A 27089-nucleotide genomic window follows, 5' to 3' on the forward strand; every position below is an offset into this window, starting at 1 on the left:
TCTATGGCAGTCTTTTACTTAATCTTATAATACCAACCTAACTCACACATTAATATTTTTAAAAATTTGTTCCATCTGATTATAATGTAGACAGCAAAACATGATTAAATGTTCCCCATGAGATCACTAAGAGTTCTTAGTTCTTAGCTGGTTGAATAAATCTCAAAGTCAAGCTTTTAAAAAATATCTATTTATTTTTAACTTTCTCATTACCAAGCATTTAGTGATAGATATTCTTTTAAAAATAAATCCATAATATATTTTGTAAGTAATAACCAATTCATTACTGTAGGATAGTTAGTTGCTTATGAATAATGAACATTTCCCTTTTTGGTTCATTAAGAACATTTAAGAAATATATCAGTTATTTGTTATTCATCTAGATTAGAGGATAATTATTGCATGAATATGCATACTCTTCTCTTTTCTTTCCCTTTTGTTGCCTGCTATTTTGACATAGTGATGGCTTTTGACCAGAGTGGGCATGTCTGGGAGTGGGTGGGGAATAAGGACATACAGGAAGTTCTATTTTGTCCATGAGCAACTCTACTAAAAAAGATTGGGGTGGTGAGGGTTAGAAAGAAGGTGGTACCTAAAGTATTAGCTTGTTGATATGTGCTTCCAGGATCATATGGATCAATTCTTAATTGATAGTATTTATGTGTTTATATAAGCTTTATTGCTTATATTATTATATAAGTTTATAAATACATATAGTATTTATGTGCTCATATAATCTTTATTGCTTTCTGGGAGACTTAGACAATGGAGATTTCCTGGAAGCTTAGATAGTACATTTTGAGAAAGTACCCTGCCCAGGTCTTAAGGATCTTTACCATTCATTTTCAGTACTTTCTGATAAATCATAGGGTTGTAACCAGGTGTCACAATCATCATCATCTTTGACAGCTATTCCATCACCCTTGTTGGGCAATGGGCAGACAGTCAAAGGAATGACCTGTTTTCCTCCATCATGACATCGAGGCCTAAAATAGGGGCGAAGAGTCCCAGAGAATTTGTCAGTGAAGGTGAATATGTGAGAATTGTCTGTCACATTGAAGAAAGAAACCTTTCCAGCTTCATAGTTCAAGAAGACCCCTACTTGCCTGGGGGGCACTCTCAATGTTAGAGATACTCGATGAGGATTGAAAATAAAATACTCACAGCCATTCCACAGCCCTATCACCCAGTAACCAGTCCCAGGGCATAGCTTTACCTCCTTTTTGCGTTCCACAAAATCGTAACACACACCCAAGAACCACCTACTTTTCTCCCCCACCTCTACCTCCCAGTAGTGCTTCCCTGAGATGAAACCCTCCTGACCAAGGACACAAAGTTGATCTTCAAATCTCTTAGGGTCATTTGGCAGGTCCTGCTTTATATTCCAATAAATAACACTCTTGCCATCTTCTGAGACCTTGAGGCTAGGATGAGCAGTATCTGGATCCAGAGTTATAGTCACTGTATAGAAAGAAAAAGGGTGAGAGGGATGCAGAGAGTCAGTACCATTTTTAAAATGGTGATTTTGGGTTCTCCCTTCTATGCAACTGTGCAACCCTAGGTAAGTTGATTTCCTTCTTTGATCCTTATATTTCTCCTTGTTTGTAACATGTAACTAAAATTATAAATAGGGTGGGCCCAAGACAGCATTACCCAGGGCAGGCAATTTAGAGAGTACTAACATATTTGCTCTCCTTTTCCCACTTCCCCCCCTTGCCCAGTCCTGCCCTCAGAAGCAGTCTAACTGCAACGTGTGATGCTTCTTTCCTGAAAACTATATCCTAAGTAAGCTTCCTACACCCATCTTCCACCTTCACCCCAGGAATAACCACAGATTCAGGTGTGTAGACTGAGATTTCATGATTTCAGGAGGTATACTTTCTCTACCTAACAGCAAAATGCCTCCCTACCTTAACCTGTCCAATTCCCCTTGCCCCAAAGGCAAAAACTCCTAGGTATTTCTCTATATGTGAAAATAGCACCTGTTCATTTACTAACTCCTAAAATCGAGAGTATATCTATAGCTTGATTTTGATTCTTTGAAGGTGATAAACAGGGACTCTGACTCTCTACTTATTTTGAAGGCATGTGTGTTGGACTAAGATGGCATACACTAAAACCTTATGTGGGGGGGCGGCTAGGTGGTGCAGTGGATAAAGCACGAGCCCTGGATTCAGGAGTACCTGAGTTCAAATCCAACCTCAGACACTTGACACTTACTAGCTGTGTGACCCTGGGCAAGTCACTTAACCCCCATCGCCCCGCAAAAAAAAAACAAAACAAAAAACCTAATGTGGGATTTAGGTCTTTTCTGCCCCCATGCAATGTCACAGAACTATGTTTTTCAAGATAAAGCTGAACTTAAAAGACAATCTAAGATGAGAATCCATAGTAGAAAATTGTAAGGTATCTGTAGAGTGGGAATAAATGTGGATATAGAGTGTGTATATGTATTCTATACACATACACACACACACACATTTATATATACCTATACAGGCATGTCCAACCTAAAGAAGAGAATAGCATGAAGACTTAAATCTTCAAATTGATGAAAGAAAGGCTATCATGCCAGATACAGAACAGAATTGTTCTGCTTAAGCCCAGGAGATAGAATGAGAAGCAACAGACAAGGGGCAGCTAGGTGGCACAGTGAATAAAGCCCCAGCCCTGGATTCAGGAGTACCTGAGTTAAAATCTAGCCTCAGACACAATACTTACTAGCTGTGTGACCCTGGGCAAGTCACTTAACCCTCATTGCCTCACAGAGAGAGAGAGAGAGAGAGAGAGAGAGAGAGAGAGAGAAGCAACAGCTGGAAGTTGTAGAGAATTTGTTTTTGACTTGATATAAAACTAAAACAAAGCTTTCTAAAAATGAGTGCTGTCCAAAGTGGAAGGGCCTAACTACATAGATGGTAGACTCCCTATCAATGAATGTCTTCAAGTGGAGGCCGAATGATCACGTATTAGGTGCTTAATATATGTCGATAATATATGTGGATATTAAGGGAATTATAAAAAGTATTCCTATTCAGGAATGGGTTGAAGTAGATTATTTATTTATCTGATACATTCCAATTCATGTGTAATTTCATGTGCACATATGTACACCTATGCTTGCTCACAGATCTTGCTATTATCTTTCATTCTCTAGTTAAAATTCAATCCATGCCAACTACAGCTAGGTGGCACAATGAATAGAGAGCAGAGCCTGGAATCAGGGAACCTGAGCTGGAATCTGACCTCAGACAGTCCCTAGCTGTGAAACCCTAGACAGATTACTTCACCTCTGCCTGCCTGTTTATTTAGCTGTAAAATGGGGATGAATGATAGAATCTACTTCACAGGGTTCTTGTAAGGCTCAAATGAGCTTCACAATGGCACAGCACAGTGCCTGGCATATGAGTGCTATATAAATGTTAGCAACCATTACAGTCCTAGTCAGTCAGTAAGTGAGCAGCATTCACTGAGTACCTTCTTATCATGGAGCAGTATAATAGGCAGCAGCAGCATTGCTTATGTGTACATGCATGCAAGCACACACATGTACACACAGACACACACAGTGCTTTAAGGCTGGCAAGGCACCGTATATATGTCATCACTAGATTACATATATCATGTGAAGTAGTCACCATTAGAGCATACAAAATAAAAATGCATTCTATCCTCTCTGGTTACCTGCATATCTTCTGGCTGCTCTCCATTCTGAAAACAGAGAGAAAGAAATGTTAGCTAATCTCCCTGGAGAGAAGGAATGAAAAAGTTCAAGTACTTGAGCTCCAAACAAAATAAATCCTCAAATGAGACATGAGTAGGGAAAGATAATAGATTTTAGGTACATTCCCTAGGAAGGGGAACATTTAATGAACGGGTAGCTAGGCAATCTTCTATGTGGATGTGCTCTACTCCCAAGCCCTACCTCTACCTCCAGTCACCACCTTCCCATTCTAATGATCCTAATCTAATACCACCTCCTATGTCATCACCACCACCACTTGCAGTTATATAAAAATTTGTCCTTCCTTCTTTGTACTCTCCTTACACTTAGATTGGCACTTATCCTCCATTAAAATTCTAGTACCAAGCCTCATTATATTTTTGAGATGAGGGTTTTTCAAAGATTATGCTAATTATGGACTATGCTAATATTAGCATATACATAATAGAATAGAAAAATTCAAAGACTATGCTAATTACACAAATTCTGGAAGGTTCCATCCAAACTGGAAAGATATAATTTTGGTCTGATGAGTAAGGTCAAGTCTACCAAAATTCAGCTAGTTTCATCATGAGAAAGTTTGTTTTTCATTGATCAATATTTTTTCCAAGGAGGGAGGTACATCAATTCACAAAAACTATGAAGTAGGATTTGCCATCTTTGTAGTAAAGGGAGTGTCCACACCAACAAAATCATGAATCCCTCAAGTGCTGCACTATATTATATAATGCAAGGGGTTTGTTTGTTTTTGTGTGTATCACTCCCCTACAGTACTATAAATTCTTTGAAGGTATAAGGCATAAGTATAAGACAAAGTACTTGGCACACAGCACACACTTAAAATGTTTTTTTTTCCTGTTGAATTAGTGAGAAACAGAGTGGCCACTGGCCACAAAACCTTGATATAGACACTGTAAGGAAATGCAAAAGAAAAAGAAGACAGATTTGCTCTCCATAAACTCATGGTTTAGTTGCAAACACAAAACAAGATAAATGAAAACACCTTGAGAATATTTACAAAGCAAATACATTCAAATTAGTGTAACTTCACCTTATCTCTCTGGGCTTCAGAGAGAGAGGTGAATTGTGAAATAAGGGGGTGAGACTAAATGATCTTTAAAGTCTCTTCAAACTCTAAGCCTATGACCCTATCACTATGTGAAGTGTTATAGAGGACATATGCGGCACTTGTGTAGAGTAAAGAAGTTACCCAAGTAGGAGGCATTAGAGAAAGCTTGGGATGGGGAAGAGTGTTTTGAGCTGTTAGGAAGGAAGGAAGAAAGGGCAGGGGGAGGGGGAGGAAAGAGAGAAAGAGAGAGAGAGAGAGAGAGAGAGAGATGAATCACTCACTCACCAGCCTGTCCTTCTGCTCTTCTCCAGTCTGAAAGAAACAAAGGAAAAAGGTAAGAATAAAAGTACACTCATTGCCTGCTACACACACACACACACTAGCAGCCTCCTTTTGCTCACAATCAGAGATGATGACTGTTTGGGAGATAATGAACAGGCTGACCCCCAAACACAATGAAACAAATTCAAAGGTAATGAAATAATTCTGAGAGGTAACACTCACCAATTTCTGTCTGAAGCTTACCTATAAAATAAATCAAGAAATATATCAATTCATCAATCTATTTAGGATAAGAGAACCTTTCCAAAGCAAGAAGGGTATATTCTTAGGACGCAAAGCCAAGGAAAAGAATTTCCAAGATCTTAAAGCCCACTATCCTTTCCCATCTCTTCTCCTTTTTTCCAGTCTACTACTGTTCCTCCTTCTTTTCTTCCTTCCTCCTTCTCTAAAAGGGGAAAAGGTCTAGATTGTTCTATGTGCCCTCTTCAGGAGCCTCAACCTGAAAACATTAGTTCTACTGAAGAGTAGAAATCTGCAGAGGGTACTAGTCTAAAAGCAAAAAGTCAAATACTGGTGAAGAGCATTCATGCTTTTCCCAAGGGGTCAGATTTCATTTTGTTTTCTACTTCAGTTTTTTTACTTAAATTTTTTATTGATATATTTTGTCATCACCTTCATTCCCCAAGATCAGGCTCATTTTGAAGGAGCTACTAGTGATTTGGAGTTTTTTTGTTTTTTGTTTTTTCTGACCAGGATCTACACAAACTCAGAACTATAACAAGGCTTGAAGGCCCGAATAATCACCTACAATGGAAGGAACTTGCCAAATATTGTTCCCTGACAAAAGGTGCTGGGAAGTTCTTAGTTATATGATTAACTAATTAACTAATAATTATATAATTCATTCCTGGAACTTTGTAGGTAGAGAAGGGTATCCCATTAAAGATAAATTCATACTGTAGACTTTTTATTCGTTTTTCAATCAGGCCCCCTTTTGGGGTTTTCTTGGCAAAGACACTGGAGTGATTTGCCATTTCCTTCTCCAACTCTAAAATGTTATTGATCTAAGTCTTTCTTCCATGCCCTTCATTCCTCTTTCCTTCTACCTGCAAAGACAGCTCTCAGGTACTTTCCTGTGCCTGGTGATTCACTCATATCTTAGTTATTAAAAGTTTAGTTAATTACTAGAAATTAATTTAAAGTAGTACAGTGGAAAGCATTCTGTCTCTAGGGTTAGAGGACCAGGACTCAAATTCCACCTCTGACATTTACAACCTGTGTTGTTTTGGGCTGGTTTCTTATCCTGCCTTGGCCTCAATTTCCACAACTGTAATATAAGGGATTTGGATCTGATGATCTCTGAAGTACCTTCCAGCTCCTCTGATCCTAGGAAAGTAGATCGTCATCAGCTCCAAAGAAGGATAATTTTGCCACTTCTTTGCTCATGTTTAGTCTCGATTTCTTTCTTTCTTTCTTTTTTCCGTTATACCCAGAGTGGTATAAAACAATGCCAAGCAATAGTGGTAATGGTTGACATCTTGTTTCACTCATGATTTTATTGGGAAAATTTCTAGTATTTCTTTATAAATATGCTAAATTTTGGTTTTAGAGAAATACTTTTGTATATTATAGAAAGATCCTTTCGTTCTTCTGCTTTTTAGTGTTTGTTTTTTGTTTTGTTTTGTTGGGCAATGGGGGTAAAGTGACTTGCCCAGGGTCACACAGCTAGTAAGTGTCAAGTGTCTGAGGTTAGATTTGAACTCAGGTCCTACTGAATCCAGGGCCTGTGCTTTATCCACTGAGCCACCTAGCTGCCCCGCTTTTTAGTGTTTTTAACAAAACTAGCTTGGGCTAGTTTGGGCACAGTTAGAGCACTGGCCCTGAAGTTGGGAGGACATGAATTCAAATATGACTTCAGACACTTATTAGCTGTGTGACCCTCGGCAAATCACTTAACCCCATTTGCCTTAAACATCCAGGGCCATCTCTAGTCGTCCTGATAATGTATCTTGCCACTGGACCCAGATGGCTCTAGAGGAGAAAGTGAGGCTGGTGACTGCACAGCCTTTCCTCATTTAAATCTAACTCATTGCAAGTCATGGTATCTATCATTGTCCTCTTCGAATATGAAGGACAAATAGCAATAAGTGTTTTTAATATAAATAAGTGCTTTGTTTTGTCAGACTTTTTCTGCCTGTATTGATATGATTGTCAATCGATATTGATGTTATCAATATGATTTATTATAATAGTTGCTTTTCTAATGTGGAGTTTTGGCATTTCTTGCATTCCTGGTAAAAATCCAGCTTGGTCATAATGAATATTTTTTGGTATATAGTACCATACTCTTTATCAGTATTTTATTTTGTATTTTTTGATAGATATGCATTCCAGTATTAACCTACAATTTTATTTTTCTGTGTTTACCTTCTTTGATGTGGGAATCAAGATAACACTATTAGCTAGCATTTGTATAGCTCTTTAAGGGTTGCAAATTGCTCTACAAATATCATCTCCTTTGAATATTGGATGAGTTAAGTAACTTGTCCAGGGTCTAATGCCATATTTGAACTTGGGTTTTCCTGAATCCAGGTCCAATGCTCTAGCCACCTAGCTACTTCTTTCATGAAAAAGTTTGTTGGGGAGCTTTCATCATATTTAGAAAATAGGAATTCTTTTTCTTTCATTGCTTGATAGAAATTATTTGTAAATCTGACTAGCCCTTGAGTTTGTTCTGTGGAAATTATTCACATATGATTTGATCACATTTTCTTTCTAAGACTAGGCTATTTATTGTTTTGGGTGTCATATTTTTTGAAGAAATTAATTTCATTTAAGTTTTTAGTTTTGTGGCAATAATTGGGCATAGTAGTTTCTGCTAATTGTCTTTGTTTCTTTTCCATTTGTTGCAAAATTTCCCTTCTCATTTTTGGTTTTGATAAATTGGCATTCTTCTTCCCTTTTTTTTTTTTTTTTGGAGGCAATTGGGATTAAGGGACTTGCCCAGGTTCATACAGCTAGTACGTGCCAGAGGCTGGAGTCCTTGCTCCCAGGGAGGGTGCTCTATCCACTGAGCCACCTAACTGCCCCTCTTCTGGGCTTTTAACAGCTCTTTTGTTTTATTCATTTGGATAATATTTATAATTCTATTCCTTTCCACTTTGATTTTCAGAATCTCTTTTATGATTATTTAGAAATAATAATTTGTTATTTTTCTAGTTTTACTAATTGAATGCTAAATGTTTAGGCCTCTCTCTTTCATATATATATACACATATATCAGTGCTCTGAATTCCCTTTACAATTTTGCTGTTTTTAAATATTTGCTCTCTTATTTGTTCTGCCATCCTCACATTTTCATATTCCACATTTTACTCCTCACAAACTTGTCCAGTTTTCTTCCTCAGGTGTCAATTTTCATTTGTCCACTTTTATTTTTTGTCCAAAGATCTTATCTTCATTCATAGGTCTTCCTTTATTTCTCTAAGTTTCTGAACCATGCTACTAGAGGTTCATATGATAGATGATATATTATATCATATATATATATATATATATATATATATATATATATATATATATATATATATAGAGAGAGAGAGAGAGAGAGAGAGAGAGAGAGAGAGAGAGAGAGAGAGAGAGAGAGAGAGAGAGAGAGAGAGAGAGAGGTTCATATGATAGATGATATGATAGAGGTTCATATGATAGCTCCTCTTCTGAGAAGCTAGCTTTCATTGTTACGGTTTTGTTCTTCTGTGGATTTCTCCTTAATTTCTTTTACCCTACAGTATTTATTCATTGCATTGAACTCTCTCTCTCTCTTTTTTTTTTTTGCTTACTCATTTCTCTGTAATTTTCTTGCAAGATTTTTCCTCCACAATTTTTCCAATCCTCTATTTGGTTATTGTTCCTTTATTTTTTTGGTACATTTTTGTTTCCTTTATTGAAATGACAGAGGAAAACTGACCTTAGACATACCCATTCAGACATTTTGTCAAAACTTGTATTTTTAAAAGGACATAGCAACACAAAGGAATTAATTTCTGATGATGGAATTTGAGCTGCTAATAGTACCTAAATGGATAGAATATTTTGGAAAAGACTAGACTTCATAGAGCTCACAAGCCCTCAAGTGATGCTATATTATCTATCAGCAAGACTGATTTGTCAGTGTTTAAAATGATAGGCTGATTACAGAAGAATGAAATAGAATGTCATACTGCGCGCCTAAAACTATTTTATTCTTTTCTCTATGACTTATTGTTTGACAAGCAAAGAACTTACCCAGTTCAGCTGTGAGTTTTCCTGAGAGGGAAATAGAAAGAAAAACATATTAGCAAGATAGGACAACCTTCTTAAAGTAGCCTAGGTAAATCCCAGTAATGCCAAGCCACCAACTGGTTGATTTAGGAATTAAGACCACTGAAGCTGACTGTCTTAGACTAGAATCATGATAACCAAAATAACAGAGCTAGCAGATACTGATAAAAATAACATAAAGATAAACAAGAAGGAAATTACAGAATTAAGCAAAATATTGGAAAAACTGGATTTTATGGTTTTTTATCCAATGAGAGTTTTAATATGTTTGTGAATGTTTCTCATGCTCTTAGGCAAAGGCTCCATTACTTTCTTGGAAAGCTATAGCCTATACATTAGGAAGAAAAAAGTTATTCTAGTGAGAGTAATAACAGAAAGAAAGAGGAAATAACAAACTCATTTCCAATAGTCTCTGCCCACTGAATTCATTTTTGACCCTTGTTCTTTTCCCATACCAGTTTCGTAGTTTTAATAATCATCTCTTTCTAGTACCAAGTGTCACTAATTATCTCTATGAACATGAACTTGCTCTAGGCCTCAGCCTTCTCATCTGTGAAATGAGAGGTTTGAATTAGATTGAACCCCTTTTCCTCATTTAAGAAGATGCTATCCAAAATCTTATTGCCTACATTTACCTTTTTCCTTCTCTGATTTTTTCTTCAGTTTTTCTAGGAGGAAGAAAGAGATGATTTTAAAAAGAGTTATTATGGATCTTCATAGGCTCTTCTTTTAGAGTACGAGTTATTAACTTTTTTTGTGTGTATCATGGACCCCTTCAGCAGTCTGGTGAAGTCTATGGACCCCTTCCCAGAATAATGTTTTTAAATGTATAAAATAAAATACATATAATTACAAAGAAAACCAATTATAATAAAATACAGTTGTCATTTTTTTTTAAAGTTCCCAGATCCTGGGTTAAGCATCCCTGTTTATTAGTAATATATTTTAGCACTGAAATATCTTTGTCTTCTTTCTGACTTCAAGTAGCAGGTTTCCTGTAACCTAGGCAGTCTTTTCCAAAGCACAATGGTCAAATCTTCTTTCAAGAAAAGAATTCCTTTTCTTTCTGCCTAACCTCCATTACTCTTTGTAGATACTGTCATACTTTGTATTCATATTTTGTCCTCTTTGTAGAGGGAGGACAATGTATCCCATTGTAGGCACTTCTCATGCACACCACTTTCTTGTGAGTGAGGCTATAATAGCTGGTATTGCCATTTTACCTTTGGATTTTCGTTGCTTCTGGAAGAAATAGAATGTCAGAATCATGAAGAGTGCCAGGATGATGGCTAGCCCCATGATGGTTCCAATGAATGCTGCTCTCCAGGAAGAGTCTTTCGGTAAAAATACATCTACAATATGCAACAAAGGGTTTGTAATCATTGCTAAGCTTAAAATTAACATCACTATCATGTTTGATTGACATAGCGATGCTATCTCAGCAATTCTGAGATTCTATGTGTCTAAACTTGCTCTCAAGCTCCTTCAAGTGGTTAGATATGTAATTAAGAATTTATACACTGGTGTTCATCATAGAGCAGTAGACTGAGTGTGCTTGAAGGGAAGAGCCAAATGGGAATGCTCTCCCATAGTATGCCCAAACACCATCACCCGCTATTTTAGGCACACTTAATTCTGTAAAGACTTTAGTATGATGATAGTTAAGAAGATTATCAATTAAATGAGTACATTTAAGAAGAAAATGATGATTTCTTCCACTGACCTGCTATATGAATTGTAAATTCTTTCTTCTGTACTAGGAGAGTGTTCTGGATGGAACAAGCCACATTGCTATGGGCTCCCTCTTTGATCACCACAGACATTTCCAAGTGGAACAGTCCCTGAGTATCTTGGGTTATAACTTCTGTTAGGGAGGGTAGTTGCTGCCCTTGATAATCTTTCCATACCGCCTTTGGTCTGGGGTACCAGCCTTTGGAACTACACCTCAGTTGGATGTCTCCCTCTTCAAAACCCTCAAAGTAGATATGTGGATCTGAACCCAGCCCTGGGAAAACAAAGGAAATCCAAGCAACACTGACTTCTTTCTCAACAATCACACATTAAATTTGCACTACAGTTTATCAAATGCATTTGTCGGTCACTCCCTGGTCATTTTCAAGCTTCCAAGCTCCTGCCCTCCAGCCTCTAGCTCTGAGTAAGAACTTGAACTCACATCCTGACTGGTAAGCATTTAATACCTTATTTTGCCCAGAGGTAGACTCACCAAGCTACTTCCTAGCCATCTTTGCACCATTCTATATCTTACATGCAGGCCTTCTTCCTCCAGCTTGCCCTTTCTAGCTCTGAGAACCATAATCAAAACAACACTACCATTCCAGGAAAGGAATTCCCTATGACTCGATACACCTTCCTTCTGAATTTTCTGTCCAAAGCACTCCTAGCCATCATTCCCCTATATGTTTTCTTTCTCTGATAGAATTTAAGCTCCTTGAGGGTAAGGACTGTTTTTTTAAATTTGTATTTGTATCCCGAGTGTTCAGCACGGTGTCTGGTACAGAGTGCTTTATTAAATGTTTACTTAATAAATTATTTTTCATTAATTTATTCACTTTTTCTATACATTTTACTTTGTAATTGTTTTTACTTCATACTGTGTGTGTGCATGCATGTACATGTGAGCATTGTTGGGTGGGAGTGAGGTGTCATAACTAGACCATAACCTTCCTAAGACTTCAGAATCCTATTTAGTGTTTAGTGGCACTAAATGTCTTTTTGAGCAGCTTAACTCCCTTTCAAAAGAGTTTCAATGCAATTCTTCTCATTCTGTCCCTTTCTTCAGGGAAGATTAATCACCTACCTGCAACTTCCAGCTCCCAGGTAGCATTGTTGGAGAAGTCCTTAGATTGAAAAAGGCATCCATATTGACCCTCATCAGCAGGGATAATGTGAAAGAGACGAAGGGCCACACTCCCTTCCTGGATGTAATCCTTTATTAAATGTGCCCGGTCCCGATACTCTTCCATTTGGTTGTCCAATACCTCCTGTCTATCTTGGTACTTAAAGACAATTTCAGAGACTTTGTTCCGGAAAAAAAGTATCGCCATGTCTTCTGCATCCAATTTGGAAGGTAAGTAGCAGGGAAACTCCACCTCCTCCCCAACCATGGCCAGAATGGGTTCTCTATGACCAATCACCTTTTCTTCTTCTGCAATAAAGAAGCCATCACACAAGTTCTTTTTTAAAACTTCACATATTATTTCTATCATACCTCTCCTCTAAGAATTTATAAGGTGTCCCTGTTTCTCACCATATCCAAGTCAAACACTTTAGCTTTCTAGAACTTTCCACCAAGTTTTTTTCCTTTCATTCATCTGTTAGGATGCCCACAGATACCCCATCTATGCTCCAGTCAGGCCAACCTGCTTTTCCTTTCCCTGGAACATAATGTGCCTATATTTGCCTCCATGTTTTTCCACAAGTCATGCTTCTGCCTAGAATGTTCTCCTCTTCATCTCTTCACCAACCTGATTCTTTGAGTTTTTTAAAAATCGCATCTAAAATTCTAATCCTAAAATTCTAAAATGTTCCCTTGGCACTCAACAACCTTTAGTGGGAGCATTATCCATCTCCCTCCTACAAGTTAGGCTAGTTTTTCCTTAAAAGGTATTGAAACTGTCTTTGAGACTTGATTGATTTGAGAGATTATTGACATCACTTCCTGGTTGTTGAGTACAAAACAGCTACAAACAACTCTATACACATTTACTTTACTCAGTTGAACCAACTTAGGGTCTTCTCAATGCATTATATCCCTGCTGAATATACTAGTCACTTAAACTTTGCTTCAGTCTCCTCATCTATTAAAAAAAATGGATAATAATAGGACCTTCCACTCAGGGTTGTTGTGAGGATCAGTTGAGATAATATTTGTAAAAACTACTTAGGGAGCAGCTAAATGGCACAGTGGATAAAGCACTGGCCCTGAATTCAGGAGGTCCTGAGTTCAAATCTGGCCTCACACACTAGACACTTACTAGCTGTGTGACCATGGGCAAGTCACTAAACCTTCATTGCCCCGCAAAAAACAAAACAAAACAAAACTACTTAGTACAGTGGCTGGCATTCTTCCTCTTCTGCTATGACTAAGTTAATCTCCTTTTGTTAACTGTTGACAAGAGTCTCATTTCATTCCAATACCAAGCACAAATGACCAGGGGACTGGCCTGAATTTGTCCCAATCCTACTCTCCTGCAAATTGATTTACATTTTTCCACATGGGATATGGGGAACAAGGCAGTGTTCATGCTCACCCCAAATGCTATAGGGTATAGGTTTCATGAGATCATGTCTCATATTTCTCTACTATTCTTCAATAGTTCTTAGGTCATCACTGAACATACTATGAATTAGAGGTTGTATTTCCTGATATTCTATTCCTTCAAGAAACCCTCCCAGAACTAGTAGAAGAAACTTGATGACTTTCCTTAATTCTTCTTTGTCCAAAACCAACAGAACCTCAGAATTCAATCATATAACTCTTTTCATATAATTTTTTCACAGTGTGTTTAGTACTTGTATGTGGCTCAGAATTTATTGTTAACCACATACCTCTCTGTTCCTGGTACAATGGAAAAAGCTTTGGTTCTGGGTTCAGAGAGACTAGGTTTAAATCCCCTTCTGACACTTACTAACTCTGTGATATTGGACGAATCCATGAGCCTCAATTGTTTCACCTATAAAATGAGAGACTAGGTGGCTTCTGAAGTCTCTTTTAGCTTGAGATATGTGATTAAACAGCTGGTGGTGCTATGGATAGAGTGTTGGACCTGGAATCAGGAAAATCTGAGTTCAAATTTGGCCTCAGATACTTACTAAATATGTGACCCTGGGTAAGTCAGAACCTCTGATTGCTTCAGTTTCCTCATTTGTAAAATGGGGATAATAGCACCTACCTCACAGGGTTGTTGTGAAGATCAAATGATGTAATATTTGTAAATCACTTAGCACAGTAGCACACAGTAGGCTTATTCCCTTCTCATATCATCCTATGTACATAATAAAAGTAAGAATTTAGAACATAGAATTGAGGTGGATATCCGTGTCTTGAACTACCTAATATGGTTTCCTCCTTTGTTTTTCTCCTTATGTTCATTTGCTTATATGACCAAAAATAATTCCTCGGAGTTGAAAAAATAGGGGAGTCTCAGAGACTCAGATAATCCTTAGTGTTTTGTTGAAAAGGAAATCCCTAAAATGTTTCTGAAGGGATGCAGTGGGTTCATTATAGGGGACATGTTCTAGTTCTAGTTTCTTACTATGCTATTTCATTTTTGAAATAATTATGTCCTCTGGCTAGTAAAAGTGAACACATCATTGGAGGCTTGTGAACTAGGGTTTTGAGTGAATGTGGACCCTCAGAGTACTTTGAATTTGTAGTAGCTTGTCTGGGATGTCCCCATATTTAACAGTTGGTAAGTATTCTATGTGTCTCTCTATATTATAATGTTTTTTTCATAAACTGAGCACCTAGGAAGCTTACATCAGGCAATTCATTTTGTATGACTCCAAACACAATGCTATACACAGTTAGGTATTTAAATGAGGGAAAAGAAGTGAAGGTTGTTTTCATGGTATAACTTGAGGGGTACTATCCTTAAACTTTTACATTTTATAATATTAAAAAAAATGCTAAAAAAAAGCATAATTTTATAATTTGAAAAAAGATTAATCATTTCATCCATGTGGATACTTTCATACTTATGTAGCATGAGTTGCTGGAATCAAAATCATTCATAATTTAGTGGATAATTGATGATATTAAGTGACTGTTAGTCATTAACATTTTAATGTGAATTTATTAATCAGGTTTCTAATGGGAAAGTTGGGCTACATTAGAACCTTGTGACATACTAAAAAGAACACCAGTTTCAGGAGTTAAAAGACCTCAGTTCAAATTCCAGCTTCCTTCCTTTATGTCCTTGGGCAAATCATTTTATCTCTCTGGGTCTCAGGTTCCTCATGAAGGAATTTGGACTACATCAGGAATTGACAAACTATGGCCCAAGGGCCAAATCTTCGTCTGAAATTTGTGTAAAAATTTTGTTGTTGTTATTATTCAGTCATTTTTCAATCATATCCCACTCTTCATGACCCTATTTGGGGTTTTCTTAGCAAAAATACTGGAGTGATTCACCATTTCCTTCTCTAGCTCTTTTTACAGATGAGGAAACTGCAGCAAACAGTGACTTGGGCAGGATGGCAGAGCTACTAAGTGTCAGAGACCATATTTGAACTCAGGAAGATTAGTCTTTTTGCCTCCATGCTCTATCCACTGTCCCTCACCCCCATCGCCTATTTACACTGATATAAAAAACATTTTTAGATTGTGGGTGGTACAAAAATAGGCAGGGGTTCAGATTTGAACCTCAGACCATAGTTTGTTTTCCTCTGGAATAGATGATATCTGAAGTCTTTTCCAGTTCTTGATTCAATGACTTATGTCTTTCTAACCATGTGTACACTGATGAGGGCAGTGGAAAGAGCAGATTATAGAATAAATTTATGATTTAACCAAGTGCCAACTCTTTGCCTTATAAAAGCTAGTTAAAGATGATCATAGATTGTAATGTTAATATAAATGTCCTGAATGAGACTTGCTGACTCCCACACTTCCATACAGTGAATGAAGCACTCTTTATTTATTTATTTATTTGTTTGTTTATTTATTTATTTATGGTGAGGCAATTGGGGTTAAGTGACTTGCCTAGGGTCACACAACTAGTAAGTGTTAAGTGTCTAAGGCCGGATTTGAACTCAGGTCCTACTGACTCTATCCACTGAACTTTAGTTCTGAAAACCACCCTAACTTTGGACTATTGGACAGGAAAATGGAGGAAGACTAAATTTTGAAACTTTGACAAAATGGTAAAGGGGGGTATTTAGGTTGGTTTGTGACAATAAGGTGTGTATCTTACCTGCATTCAGCTCCAGAAGATAGAGAAGGAGGAAGAGACAAATGGACAGAGAGGAACTCTGGGATGAATGAGAGAAAGCTGGGATACCCACCATCTCAGGTCAAAAATGATAGGAAACCTAGAACATATAAAGGGGAGAATAAGGATATGTGTTTCATTTTAGATCTGTGGTCTGAATTTCTTTAACTCAGTGCTTGAGTTTCTTTTGGCCTAAAGTTTCTTGTAAGTACCAGTGGCTCTAAAGGTTGATCAAAGTTCCTCAGTTCCACCAGCCTTTGTTGCTCAAGGAAAAAGCTTTGTAAACCTTATAGCACTATAGAAATGTGAGTTATTATTGTTGTGATCATCATGCACAGTCCTGGAACTAAGGTGAACTGAGAACTCCCACAGGAAACTCTCATTGTTCTAGCCAAGAATAGAATACAATGTGAGCACGGAAATTTCTCTAAATTAAGGGAAAACTGCTTGAGACTATGCTTCCCCCAACCTTATTCCTGCCTCAATCCAACCTCTCACATACTTTCCTTTAACCTGGAACATTAAACAAAACATCAAAACAAAGCTGTGCAACAATGCAGGTTTCTTGGAATGACTTCTTCCTGTTGTGCTTATATCTGGGGAACTATATGAAACACTTCCATAAAGGGGACTACAGATAGAGGAGGCACTGTGATATAAAGAACACTAATTCAATTTTTCTGCCCAGTCAGAATGTGACCTTGAGTCTCAATTTCCTCTATAAAATATAGGGGTTGGACAGGATGAACTCCCAAGGTTCATATTATGTCTTATCATCCTATAATAAAAAAAGAAAAAGCTATTTAATTAATATGCTCAGCACATATATTCTGGAATAGAGAAATTAGTCAGAACTTCACCATTATTGGATTTTATATTAAAAAGAACTGTCGTGGGCAGCTAGATGGCACAGTGGATAGAGCACCGGCCCTGGATTCAGGAGTACCTGAGTTCAAATCCGGCCTCAGACACTTGACACTTACTAGCTGTGTGACCCTGGGCAAGTCATTTAACCCCAATTGCCTTACTAAAAAAAAAAAAGAACTGTCAATATTTTAGATAAGCCCATCTAAGTTTTATGGTCAGAGGGACATCAATAATTTAATTTAATAAATGTTTCTTATTGAATGGAATAATTTAAATCCATAGAGAATCAATAAACCTTTTGCCAACCATTAATTTATATCTCTTTTCCACTTAGTGCTAGACACACCCAACTGCTAGCACAGGCAAGAGCCCTGGGAATAGAGTAGTGAACCTTGATCTCACAGCTATTATCCAGGGAAGCAACCCATATGGACATTTATCCTTCACTACTACCTCTGTGGGTACTTCCCACCTTTTCAGTATCCCCATCTATTAAAGTCTTGGAAAAGAAAGTACTCACCATCAGAGTCCTTGGCATCAAATGACTCAGCATTAGAAATGTATGTGGTTTTATTGATGGAAGAGATGCCTTACCATCTGCCTTTCCCACTGTACCCTAAGGACTTTTCCAGTGATCTTTTCAACTGAAACTTTCCATATAAGTTGTATTTCCCTATTATAATGGGATCTCCTTGAGAGTAGGGGCTGCCATATTTTTATTTTTATATCCCTATCATTAAACACAGTTCTATGAACAAAAAGAGCACTTAATAAATGCTTTTTAAATCAGGCAGGCAAGCATAAACAGTTTCCAATAATCAAGTGGCAGAATTTAAGCTTGTTATCCATCTCTGTTCTACTCTTGGATGAGAAGCACAATGTCCGTATAGTGAAGAGAAGCACAGGAAATGAATGAATGGCTTGGATAATCCAGAAACTGAACACTGCCCATGGATAGTTGAGAGTTCATTGTGTACCTCTGGGTTTCTTCCATTTGTGTACTGGCCCCTAAGTTTGATAATAGGTTGCCTGAACTAGGGAGCCTTCTAACATTGTAATCTGCAGAATTCCTAGTTGGGAGATTATTGAGTACAAGAAGGTCAAGACTTCAAGGACTGATTAAAAGGATCATAGAATTTAGAGCTGGATAGGACCTTTTAGCAGTAAAGAGCTGGATATGTTGACCTCTCTTCTTACTTGATACCATTAACTATGTTCATCTCAGTGTCTGACTCAGGAAAAGGATCTGGAAAGAAGTCTGGAGCCAAAACCAGCAAATCATATTTATAGAGTGCTTTGTGGTTTACAGAGTGCTTTCATTATAACAACCTCTGTGATATTTTATTATTGTCAATATAAACATTATTGTCTCCATTTAACAGATGAAGACACTGAGTGTTAGAGAGGTACTTTGGCAAGTAAAATTTACTAAAAATCATAAGGATATAATTTTGTTTTATCATAAATAGCATATTATGTTGGGACTCAGGGTGTTCTAACTTCTTATTTTACCACAATTTTTTTATTGTCTTTCTATTCTTGCCTTCCTCTCTTTTTTGTGCCTTTGTGTCAAAATAGTGAGGGAGAAGAGGAGAAATAAGGTGTTTATAGAATTCTGCAAGTGTTACATACAAATTTTGAATTTGGGGAGATAACCTTGGTTCTAGATGAAGTAGATGAGGTCTAGAGAAATGAAATAAATTGTTCAGGATTACACAAGTTAGTGACTATATAAGAAATAAGATTGTAGCATGAAACACAGGAACAAATTGTGAAGGCAAGGGGTGGAATCTTTGTCTCTGTCTCTCTGTCTTTCTGTCTGTCTCCTTTGTCTCTCACTCTGTGTGTCTCCGTCTTTGTCTCTCTGTTTCTCTCTCCTCTGTATGTCTCTCTCTCTTTTTTTTTTAAATAGGTATTAACCTGTAAAACTATATTAGTTGGGCAGCTAGGTGGCACAGTGGATAAAGCACAGGCCTTGGATTCAGGAAGACCTGAGTTCAAATCCAGCCTCAGACACTTGACACTTAACTAGCTGTGTGACCCTAGGCAAGTCACTTAACCCTCATTGCCCTGCAAAAAAAAAACAACCCACAAAACTATATTAGTTAATCTACAGGTCCTTTAAAAATTAATGCTTTGGGGCTATTTCAGAGTACTGGCCCTGGAGTCAGGAGTACCTGAGTTCAAATCCGGCCTCAGACACTTAACACTTACTAGCTGTGTAACCTTGGGCAAGTCACTCAACCTCAATTGCCTCACTAAAAAGAAAAAAGAAAAAAAAAAGGGCTATGGGACTGTTCATACCCTTTGACCCAGTGGTACCACTGCTAGGCCTGTATCCCAAAGAGATCATAGAAGAGGGAAAAGGACCCACATGTACAAAAATATTTATAGAAGCTCTCTTTGTGGTGGCAAAAGCAAGGGAATCAATTGGGGAATGGCTAAACAAGTTGTGCTATATGAATGTAATTGAATACTATTGTGCTGTAAGAAACAATGAGTAGGAGGAGTTCAGAGAAACATGGAAGGACTTACATGAACTGATGCTGACTGAGAGGAGCAGAACTAGAACACTGTACACAGTAACAGCAACATTGTGTGATGAACAATGGTAATAGACTTGGCTCTTCTCAGCAGTGCAATGATCCAAAACAATTTCAAAGATCTCATGATAGAAAATGTTCTCAACATCCAGAAAAAAGAACTATGGATTATGAATGCAGATTGAACAACACTGTTTCTCCTTTGGGGTTAGTTTTTTTCCTTCTTTTTTGAGGTTTTTTTCCCTTGTGCTCTGATTCTTCTTTCATAATATGACTAATGCAGAAATATGTTTAATGTGATTGCACATATATAACCAATGTCAGATTGCTTTCCATCTTGGAGAAGAGGGAGGGAAAGGAGGGTGGGAGAAAAATTTGGAACTAAAAATCCTATGAAAACGAATGTTGAAAACTATCCTTATATGTAACTGGAAAATAATAAAATACTTTTTAAAAAAAGTAATGCTTTTATTGCAAATGCTCTAGCTGTAGGGCAAGATTTTGAATGTAATCTCATTTTGACTTACAGGTTGACTGCTGCAGGCCTTAATTCAATAGAACATTAGATTTAACAGTTGCCTCATTCTAGAAACACCCCCATTATACCCCAACATGCCATACTCCAAAAGTTGTCAATAGCACCAAGTTGTGTTAGAAAAGTCCCAACATAGCAAACTAGTCAGATGATCTGCCTTGTCCATTTCTCTTTAGCCTCCCCAGAATGTTGCTAATGATTCCTTTCTGGAAATGCTTAGCAACTGTATAAATAGTCATAGACCTGTGAAACAGGTTCAAAACAAGATTCCTAGCATTGCTGTAACTTGTAATTCCTCTTTTCTGTTATAAAAATAAACTTTGCAAATCACTCCTTTGGTTCTGACTGGGGAGTTAGTAGACCTGATTTACTGGCAACTGCTAGCCTTAGAAATAAATCATTATACTTGGAAGCTTGAACCTCAGACTTTTCTATTTCAGATATTAAATCAACAAAGGTATAGTCAAGTAGCTCCATTTTGAAACACTTTGGTCTGGTTCAGAGAATCACTGGACTCCTTTAAAATTATTATTTTTAATCTTGTTTCAAAAATCATAAATTAAAAATTTACAAGCTATGTTTCAAAAATCATAAATGAAAACTTCACAGGACAAAAAGTAGATTAGAGTCAGGCACTACTGAAACAATCAAACAACAACAACAATCTGTTTCACAGGTCTATGTCTATTTCTACAGTTACTAAGCATTTCCAGAAAGAAATCATTAGCAACATTCGGGAGAGGCTAAGGAGAAAGATGCAACACAACAAGATATTGGAGTATAATATGTTGAAATACATGATCAGAAGATTATTTGATCAATAAAATAATAGATATAGCAGTATTTCTGCAGTCTCTCCAGTTTAGGGTTTTTTGAAAGTCTCTTCTATTTAGATAGCGAAAGCATGAAATCTTTAGATTTCATTTAGATGAGTGAAAGCTCACAGAACCACAGAATTTCAAAGTTAGAAGGGACCTTAGCAGTCATCTAGTGTAATTTGACTTTGTTTTATTTTTGCTACATTGTTAATAAATAGTACAACTAGTAACATTGTTGTTTATTTTATGCTATCCTAGGAGAATGGTGGGTTTGATATAGAGAGAAAGATGAATAAACACTTATAAGAAAAGATGTTTATTCAATTTGTTAATAGTGTCTCTGAGCTAATTGATTAATGAGATGTACTTTTGGTATCAAAATAAATTAAAGAATGAAAATTTAATTAAAATTTTTATTTTAATTATTAAAAGGATTAAAAAATTCCTTACATTGGAGAACGTTAGTGCTGGGGAACCCCCTACCTCTTACAGGCAGCCAATTCAATTTTTGGATAGTTTAAATATTAAAGATAGTATTACAGGTATTATTATCACTATTTAACAGATAAGGAAGATTAAATGACTTGCCCATGGTCCTATGGCAAGAAAATGTCAGAGGTAAGATTTGAACCTGTCTTCCTGACTCTCAGTCCAGCAGTCTCTATATTATCCCACCTGAATTCCCCATTTGCCTGAGCTGGGTGAAATAAGTCTCCCCAGAGGAAAATAAATTGGAAAGAATTATTTGGGGGAGGGTCTTTCCAAACAGAGTTTCTCCATAATTAATTTTTTGTTGATTTGCTCAATTCTCCTTTTGTCAGAAAGGTGTATATGCTCAAAGAGTTCCAATGACTTGCTTAATGTCACAATCCTTTAACCAGTTCAGGGTTTGATGTTTACTAGCTATATGACCTTAGTCAAGTCAGTCTCTAAGTCTCAGTCTTCTCATCTGTAAGATGGAATATTTATAATACTTATCTCAAAGGCTGTTGTGAGCAAAGCACTTTGTAACCTTAAAAAAATATGGAAATATTGTTATTATGTTTCTCCCTGAATTATGTCCATGATTGCAAACACAAGTTCTTGCATCTAATGCATCATATTCACCACCACTAACATCTCCCTCTTGTTTATGAAGGAGGAAAAAAGGTGGCTGGGGGAGATTACATTCCCATATCATAGTTTAGGAAACTAAGGCAAATAGAGGTTAAGTGACTTGCTCAGTCACTGTTATCTAACAGATCTGGGAAGAAGCTATGAGACCCAGAATATAAATACCATCCTCTTTACAATATTGTTTCCATTAAACTGTGAACTCCTTGAGAGCAGGGGCTATCTTTTGCCTTTCTTTGTATTATCCTCAGTGCTTGAGGGAAGTAAGGGAAGGGAAAGAAAGGGAATACATATTTATATATATAGATATGTTATATGGGCCCATAGCACCCCAGAAGTTCTCTGGGGCACATCAAAGAACCTTCTCCTTGAGAAACTAAACCAGAGGACAGACATGCCTAGAGAGATAAGTGGAACCAGATCTGACTGAGCTAGCTCCTCAACCCCCACCCTTCATTCTAGTCTCCCTCAACCCAGGGAAGATAAGATTAGGTGTAGCTGCTTTCTTTGTGTCCTGAGGAGATGGCTTAAGAGATCTGCAGCCACCCCTCACCCAATTCCTCCAGCCACCAGCAGTAAGGGATGGTCTTTCCTCACTAAAGGAACTTTCCACAGTCAGATGGTCACCCCCATCAGTCCTCTATAAAAGTACCTGCCTGATGAGATTGGTATCTCAGAGCCATGCTCTGTGCCTTTCTCCCCATGAGAAGTCCAAGGATTTTTTTCATAGTTTCCCTTCCCTTCCCCTTCCTCTAAATAAACTACCATCATATTCTAACTGCTTTTGTGTGCAAGAGGGAGTAATTCTTTAAAGAGGAATTCCTAAGGGCCCCAAACCCCTACCCCTACCCCCAAACCCCTATCCCTTTCCCAGACCCCTCACCCCTTTCCCAAATCCCCTACCCCATTTTTCCCCATGACATTTTTTAGCACCTCACATTGGGCACCAAAATGATATGGAGAGAAAGCATGTCGGAGGAAGGTGCCCGGCCAGTTTCTCTTATACCCCTATAAACCTGTTCTTTTATTCTGTGGAAATTAATTTTGATTGGGGGACCCTACCTTTAGGCTGAAATTAGAAAGCCTTAGGCCCTCAGGGTCTTTTCAGTGTGGGAGGTGCTGGTGCCCCTCCCCCTCTGCTTCAGCTGAGCCAAAAAGCCTCGTGGGCTGTACAAGATGCCAGGTCAGACAGCCAGGGGGAGGGAGCCCCAGCTCCCTCCACCCTGAGAGAATCTATCCGAGAGATCCAGGACTTGTCCAGGCCGGGCTCTGGCGTAGCCTGTGCTGAGGTCCCAGGTGTGCAGCAGGGGCATGGGCTCCTGGAGCCCTGGGTGTGGTACGCACGGGAGGCTCAAGCATGCCCCACCCCCCAGCCACAGCCCAGGCTGGTGGATTAGCTTGGTGTATGGGGGCACAAAAAGCCCTGAGATGTGAGTGGAGAGAAGTATGATATATATATATATATATATATACACACCTGGGAGTTAGATGGGAGAGAAGGCCGGTGGACAAGATTAAGGAGACTGACAAGATTAGAAGAACAGAGAGAGGGGTTGACAAGATTAGAAGAAGGACGGGAGTGGCAAAGGCAGCAGAGGGCAGACTGACAGAGCAGACAGACAGAACAGGAGGCAGTGGAGATCACAGGGTATAGGTGGAGTTAGTGAAAGGAGCTGAGTAGTGAAAGTGGAACATACACTAAGGCAAGAGGCAGCAACAGCCCTTATTGTATTAAAAAAGTTCCAGGCCAGCAGGTGGAAAGAGATACCATTGTAGATTTTATTTCCCTGTATTCTTAATTTTAAATAGTATCTCATAAATAAACTCTGCTTTGATTATTTAGTTAAGAGGCTTCTTAATCTTTTGCTTATCAATTTTGGGAGTGGAGCAGTGTGGTAGAACTTTATAAACAGCCCATATTAAGTTAATAGTAGTCAGATAGCCACTTAGTCAAAAGTCCTCAGATTAGTCCTCCAGTCAAATTAGCCCCAAAATTAGGCAAAGTAAGTCAAAATATTTTTTACAATTCTTAAATAGGACTTGCGGGAGAGTGTGAGAGTATAATTCTTTACAGAGGAATCCTAAGGACCCATGTGCTTTCTCACCATATCAGATAGATGATAGATAGAGATAAATAATTACAAAATTTACTGAGAACTGATTCCCTTCCCAGACAAATGAATTGACTGGGACTAACCAATCTTTGTCAATTCCAGACTCTTGATAGACTTATGTACCTTCCCCCAAGCAAAATGATCCCTGCCTCACTCCCTGGACCTTATATGTAAAAAGGGTCCACCTACATTAAGTAGTTTCTATTTAGAGTTAGTAGCATCTATACTTAAATTAGGAACAGTTCTATTGTTTCTTTTGTTAAAGGTTCATTTGCATTAAGTAGTTGTACCAGACTCTTGGAGCACCCTTTTGTTCTGTTACCACATAAAAACCCTGTCCTCTGTTCCCATCTTTGGGTATTCCTAGCTTCCCAGCTTTGTGATACCCTGAGATATAGTTCCTCTGCCCTGATTAAAGACCTTATTTCTCCTATATTGTTTCTTTAAATTCCAGGTTAACTATATCTCATTTGATCCTGAGAACAACCCTGTGAGGTAAATGCTATTATTTTGTGTTCAATTATGTCTTTCTTTTCATGGCCCCATTTGGAGTTTACCATTTTGCCATTTCTTTCTTCAGCTCATTTTACAAATGAGAAACTGTGGCAAACAGTGTTAAGTGACTTGCCCAGGGTCACACAGCTAGTAAGAATTTGATACTGGATCTGAATCTAGATCTTCCTGATTCCAGATCCAGCTACTAGCCCAGTGCCTGGCACAAAGTTGAAGTTTAATAGATGTTTATTGACTAATTGGCTGACCCAAAGTGGTTAACTAGAATATTTCCCTCCCTCTGACAAACATCAGACATAAGGTGATTTTCTAGGATTGTTGACTCAGAAAAGTAGGACACAAGACTTTTACTTTAGGCCCCTTCTCTTTGCTGATCTTCCCTTTCCCTCTCTAAATTCTATCTCACACTCAAATAGAATCTCTAGAGGTATTGTGAGGCTCAAATGAGATAATATATTCAAAGCACTTTGCAAACATATATAAATGGCACTATATCAATGCCAGTTCCTGTTGTTAGTATTGTTTCCATAATTATCCTTCAGTCACCAGACCTCCAATCCAGTGATGACTTCATACCCTAAACCTTCTACTCTACTCCTGCTGCCTCAAGTAATGTATGTAAAACAAATACAGGTAAATGTTTAATAACAGGGCTCTGGGTGGGGAGGGGTTGGGAATAGAACTGCCTACTTTCAAGTTTAATCTGTATTATTAGCACTTTCTAAAGTCTAGACAATCAAGCCTTGATTTGTAACTGTTTCCAATTTCTGAGGTATAAATGCTCACACTGAAAATTTAACAATATGCTCTTATAAGCACGGACACTTCTGTCTATACCCATTTTTAACAGCTACTAAAGTTACCCAGCATCACAGAAACTCCCAACTTGACTGAGAAATAAGAGCTAACATTTATATATAACTTTAAGTTTTGCAAAAATCATTCCATATACTTTCTCATTTTACATATAAGGAAACTCAAAGCTGAGAGAAGTCATATACAACATACCTAACAAGTGGTTGTCTAGCCTCCTATCGAAGATTTCTAGTAATTGGAAACTCATTTCTTCCTAAAAAGTGGCACATTTCACTTGGGGACAGCTCATTCTTAGGAAGTCTGTTCTTATATTGAGCTTAAATCTGCCTCTCATCTATTGAGCTTAAATTGGACTCTCAGGAACTTCTATCCAATGCTTTTAGTTCTCCCCACTAAAGCAGAAATCTAACTTAATTATTTTTCTATTGTCATATCTGAAAGGATTTGAACAAATATCTTACCTGCCAGCCAGAGAAATATTCAAAATGGTAGGTCTCCCCTTCTTCCACTTGCTTAACTGATTTTAAAGAATTCTCTCAGTTTGAACCAAACTCATCTGAACTGAATAGGCAGTGCTGCAGGACCTGAGACCCTTACCTAACCTTAATCCTACAAAATAAACTGCTTCCCCTATGTCCTACAAAAACTCAGATGGAAAGGAACAAAAAAAGGAAATGTCCCCCTCACATCCTGTCCCCATGAAAAAAATACATTGAATTACCATATAAATTATTCCTTCAGGGGCCTTAGGAGGGAAAAGGTATCTAGAAGCTTCCTGGAGTCACAGGAGACAAGGAAGATGAACATGGCAAAAGTTCAAGGCCTTTATAGATTGTCTATCTTTAAAATGAGAAAGAACATGAAAATGGGCAAAGTTAGGGCAGCTAGGTGGCACAGTGGATAGAGCACTGGCCCTGAATTCAGGAGGACCTGAGTTCAAATCCGGCCTCAGACACTTTACACACTTACTAGCTGTGTGACCCCGGGCAAGTCTCACCAAAAAACAAACAATAAAAAAAAAGAAAATGGGCAAAGTTTTGTTATATGAATTTTAACCCACCAATTCCTTATCCAAAGATGATCCTGGCAGGAAAAAGACAGAATTAGAGAAAGGGGCAGAGTAGATCATCTCATGTTCTTAGTGCAGATGGGAGGACCAATAAAGGCAAAGTGTGTTTAGGGAAGTGGGATACAGGTAGGATCAATAATAATAATCACAATTCACATTTACCTAGTACAAAACATTCTAATGTAGTGGGACCCCAAGAAATCCAAGATTCAAACCCCCTCACAAGTCCCCCCAAACACTAACATACCATAATCCCCACAACAACCCTGTGAGGTAAAGAATACAACTATTAGGGGGCAGCTAGGTGGTGCAGTGGATAAAGCACCAGCCCTGGATTCAGGAGTTCCTGAGTTCAA

General features: G+C 37.8%; 1 protein-coding gene across 3 annotated transcripts; it reads right to left on the reverse strand.

Annotated features, from left to right (window-relative positions):
- Positions 1-26266, reverse strand: LOC122753771 (butyrophilin-like protein 9). 3 transcript variants are annotated; one of them, XM_044001443.1, is made up of 11 exons: positions 26126-26266; positions 16328-16445; positions 12211-12558; positions 11116-11397; positions 10616-10744; positions 10028-10060; positions 9357-9377; positions 5295-5315; positions 5076-5102; positions 3682-3708; positions 1-1461 (listed from the first exon to the last, which is right to left on the reverse strand). In XM_044001443.1, exons 2-11 carry the CDS (start codon positions 16419-16421, stop codon positions 833-835), a joined length of 1611 nt encoding a protein of 536 aa, XP_043857378.1. In that variant the 5' UTR covers positions 16422-16445; positions 26126-26266; the 3' UTR covers positions 1-832. The 3 variants fall into 3 exon arrangements, with proteins under 3 accessions (XP_043857378.1, XP_043857380.1, XP_043857379.1); XM_044001445.1 differs by lacking the exon at positions 11116-11397; XM_044001444.1 differs by lacking the exon at positions 10616-10744.
- Positions 26267-27089: the final 823 nt, after the last annotated feature.

The sequence above is a fragment of the Dromiciops gliroides genome, chromosome 4, assembly GCF_019393635.1.
Source record: "Dromiciops gliroides isolate mDroGli1 chromosome 4, mDroGli1.pri, whole genome shotgun sequence".
NCBI lineage: Eukaryota > Metazoa > Chordata > Mammalia > Microbiotheria > Microbiotheriidae > Dromiciops > Dromiciops gliroides.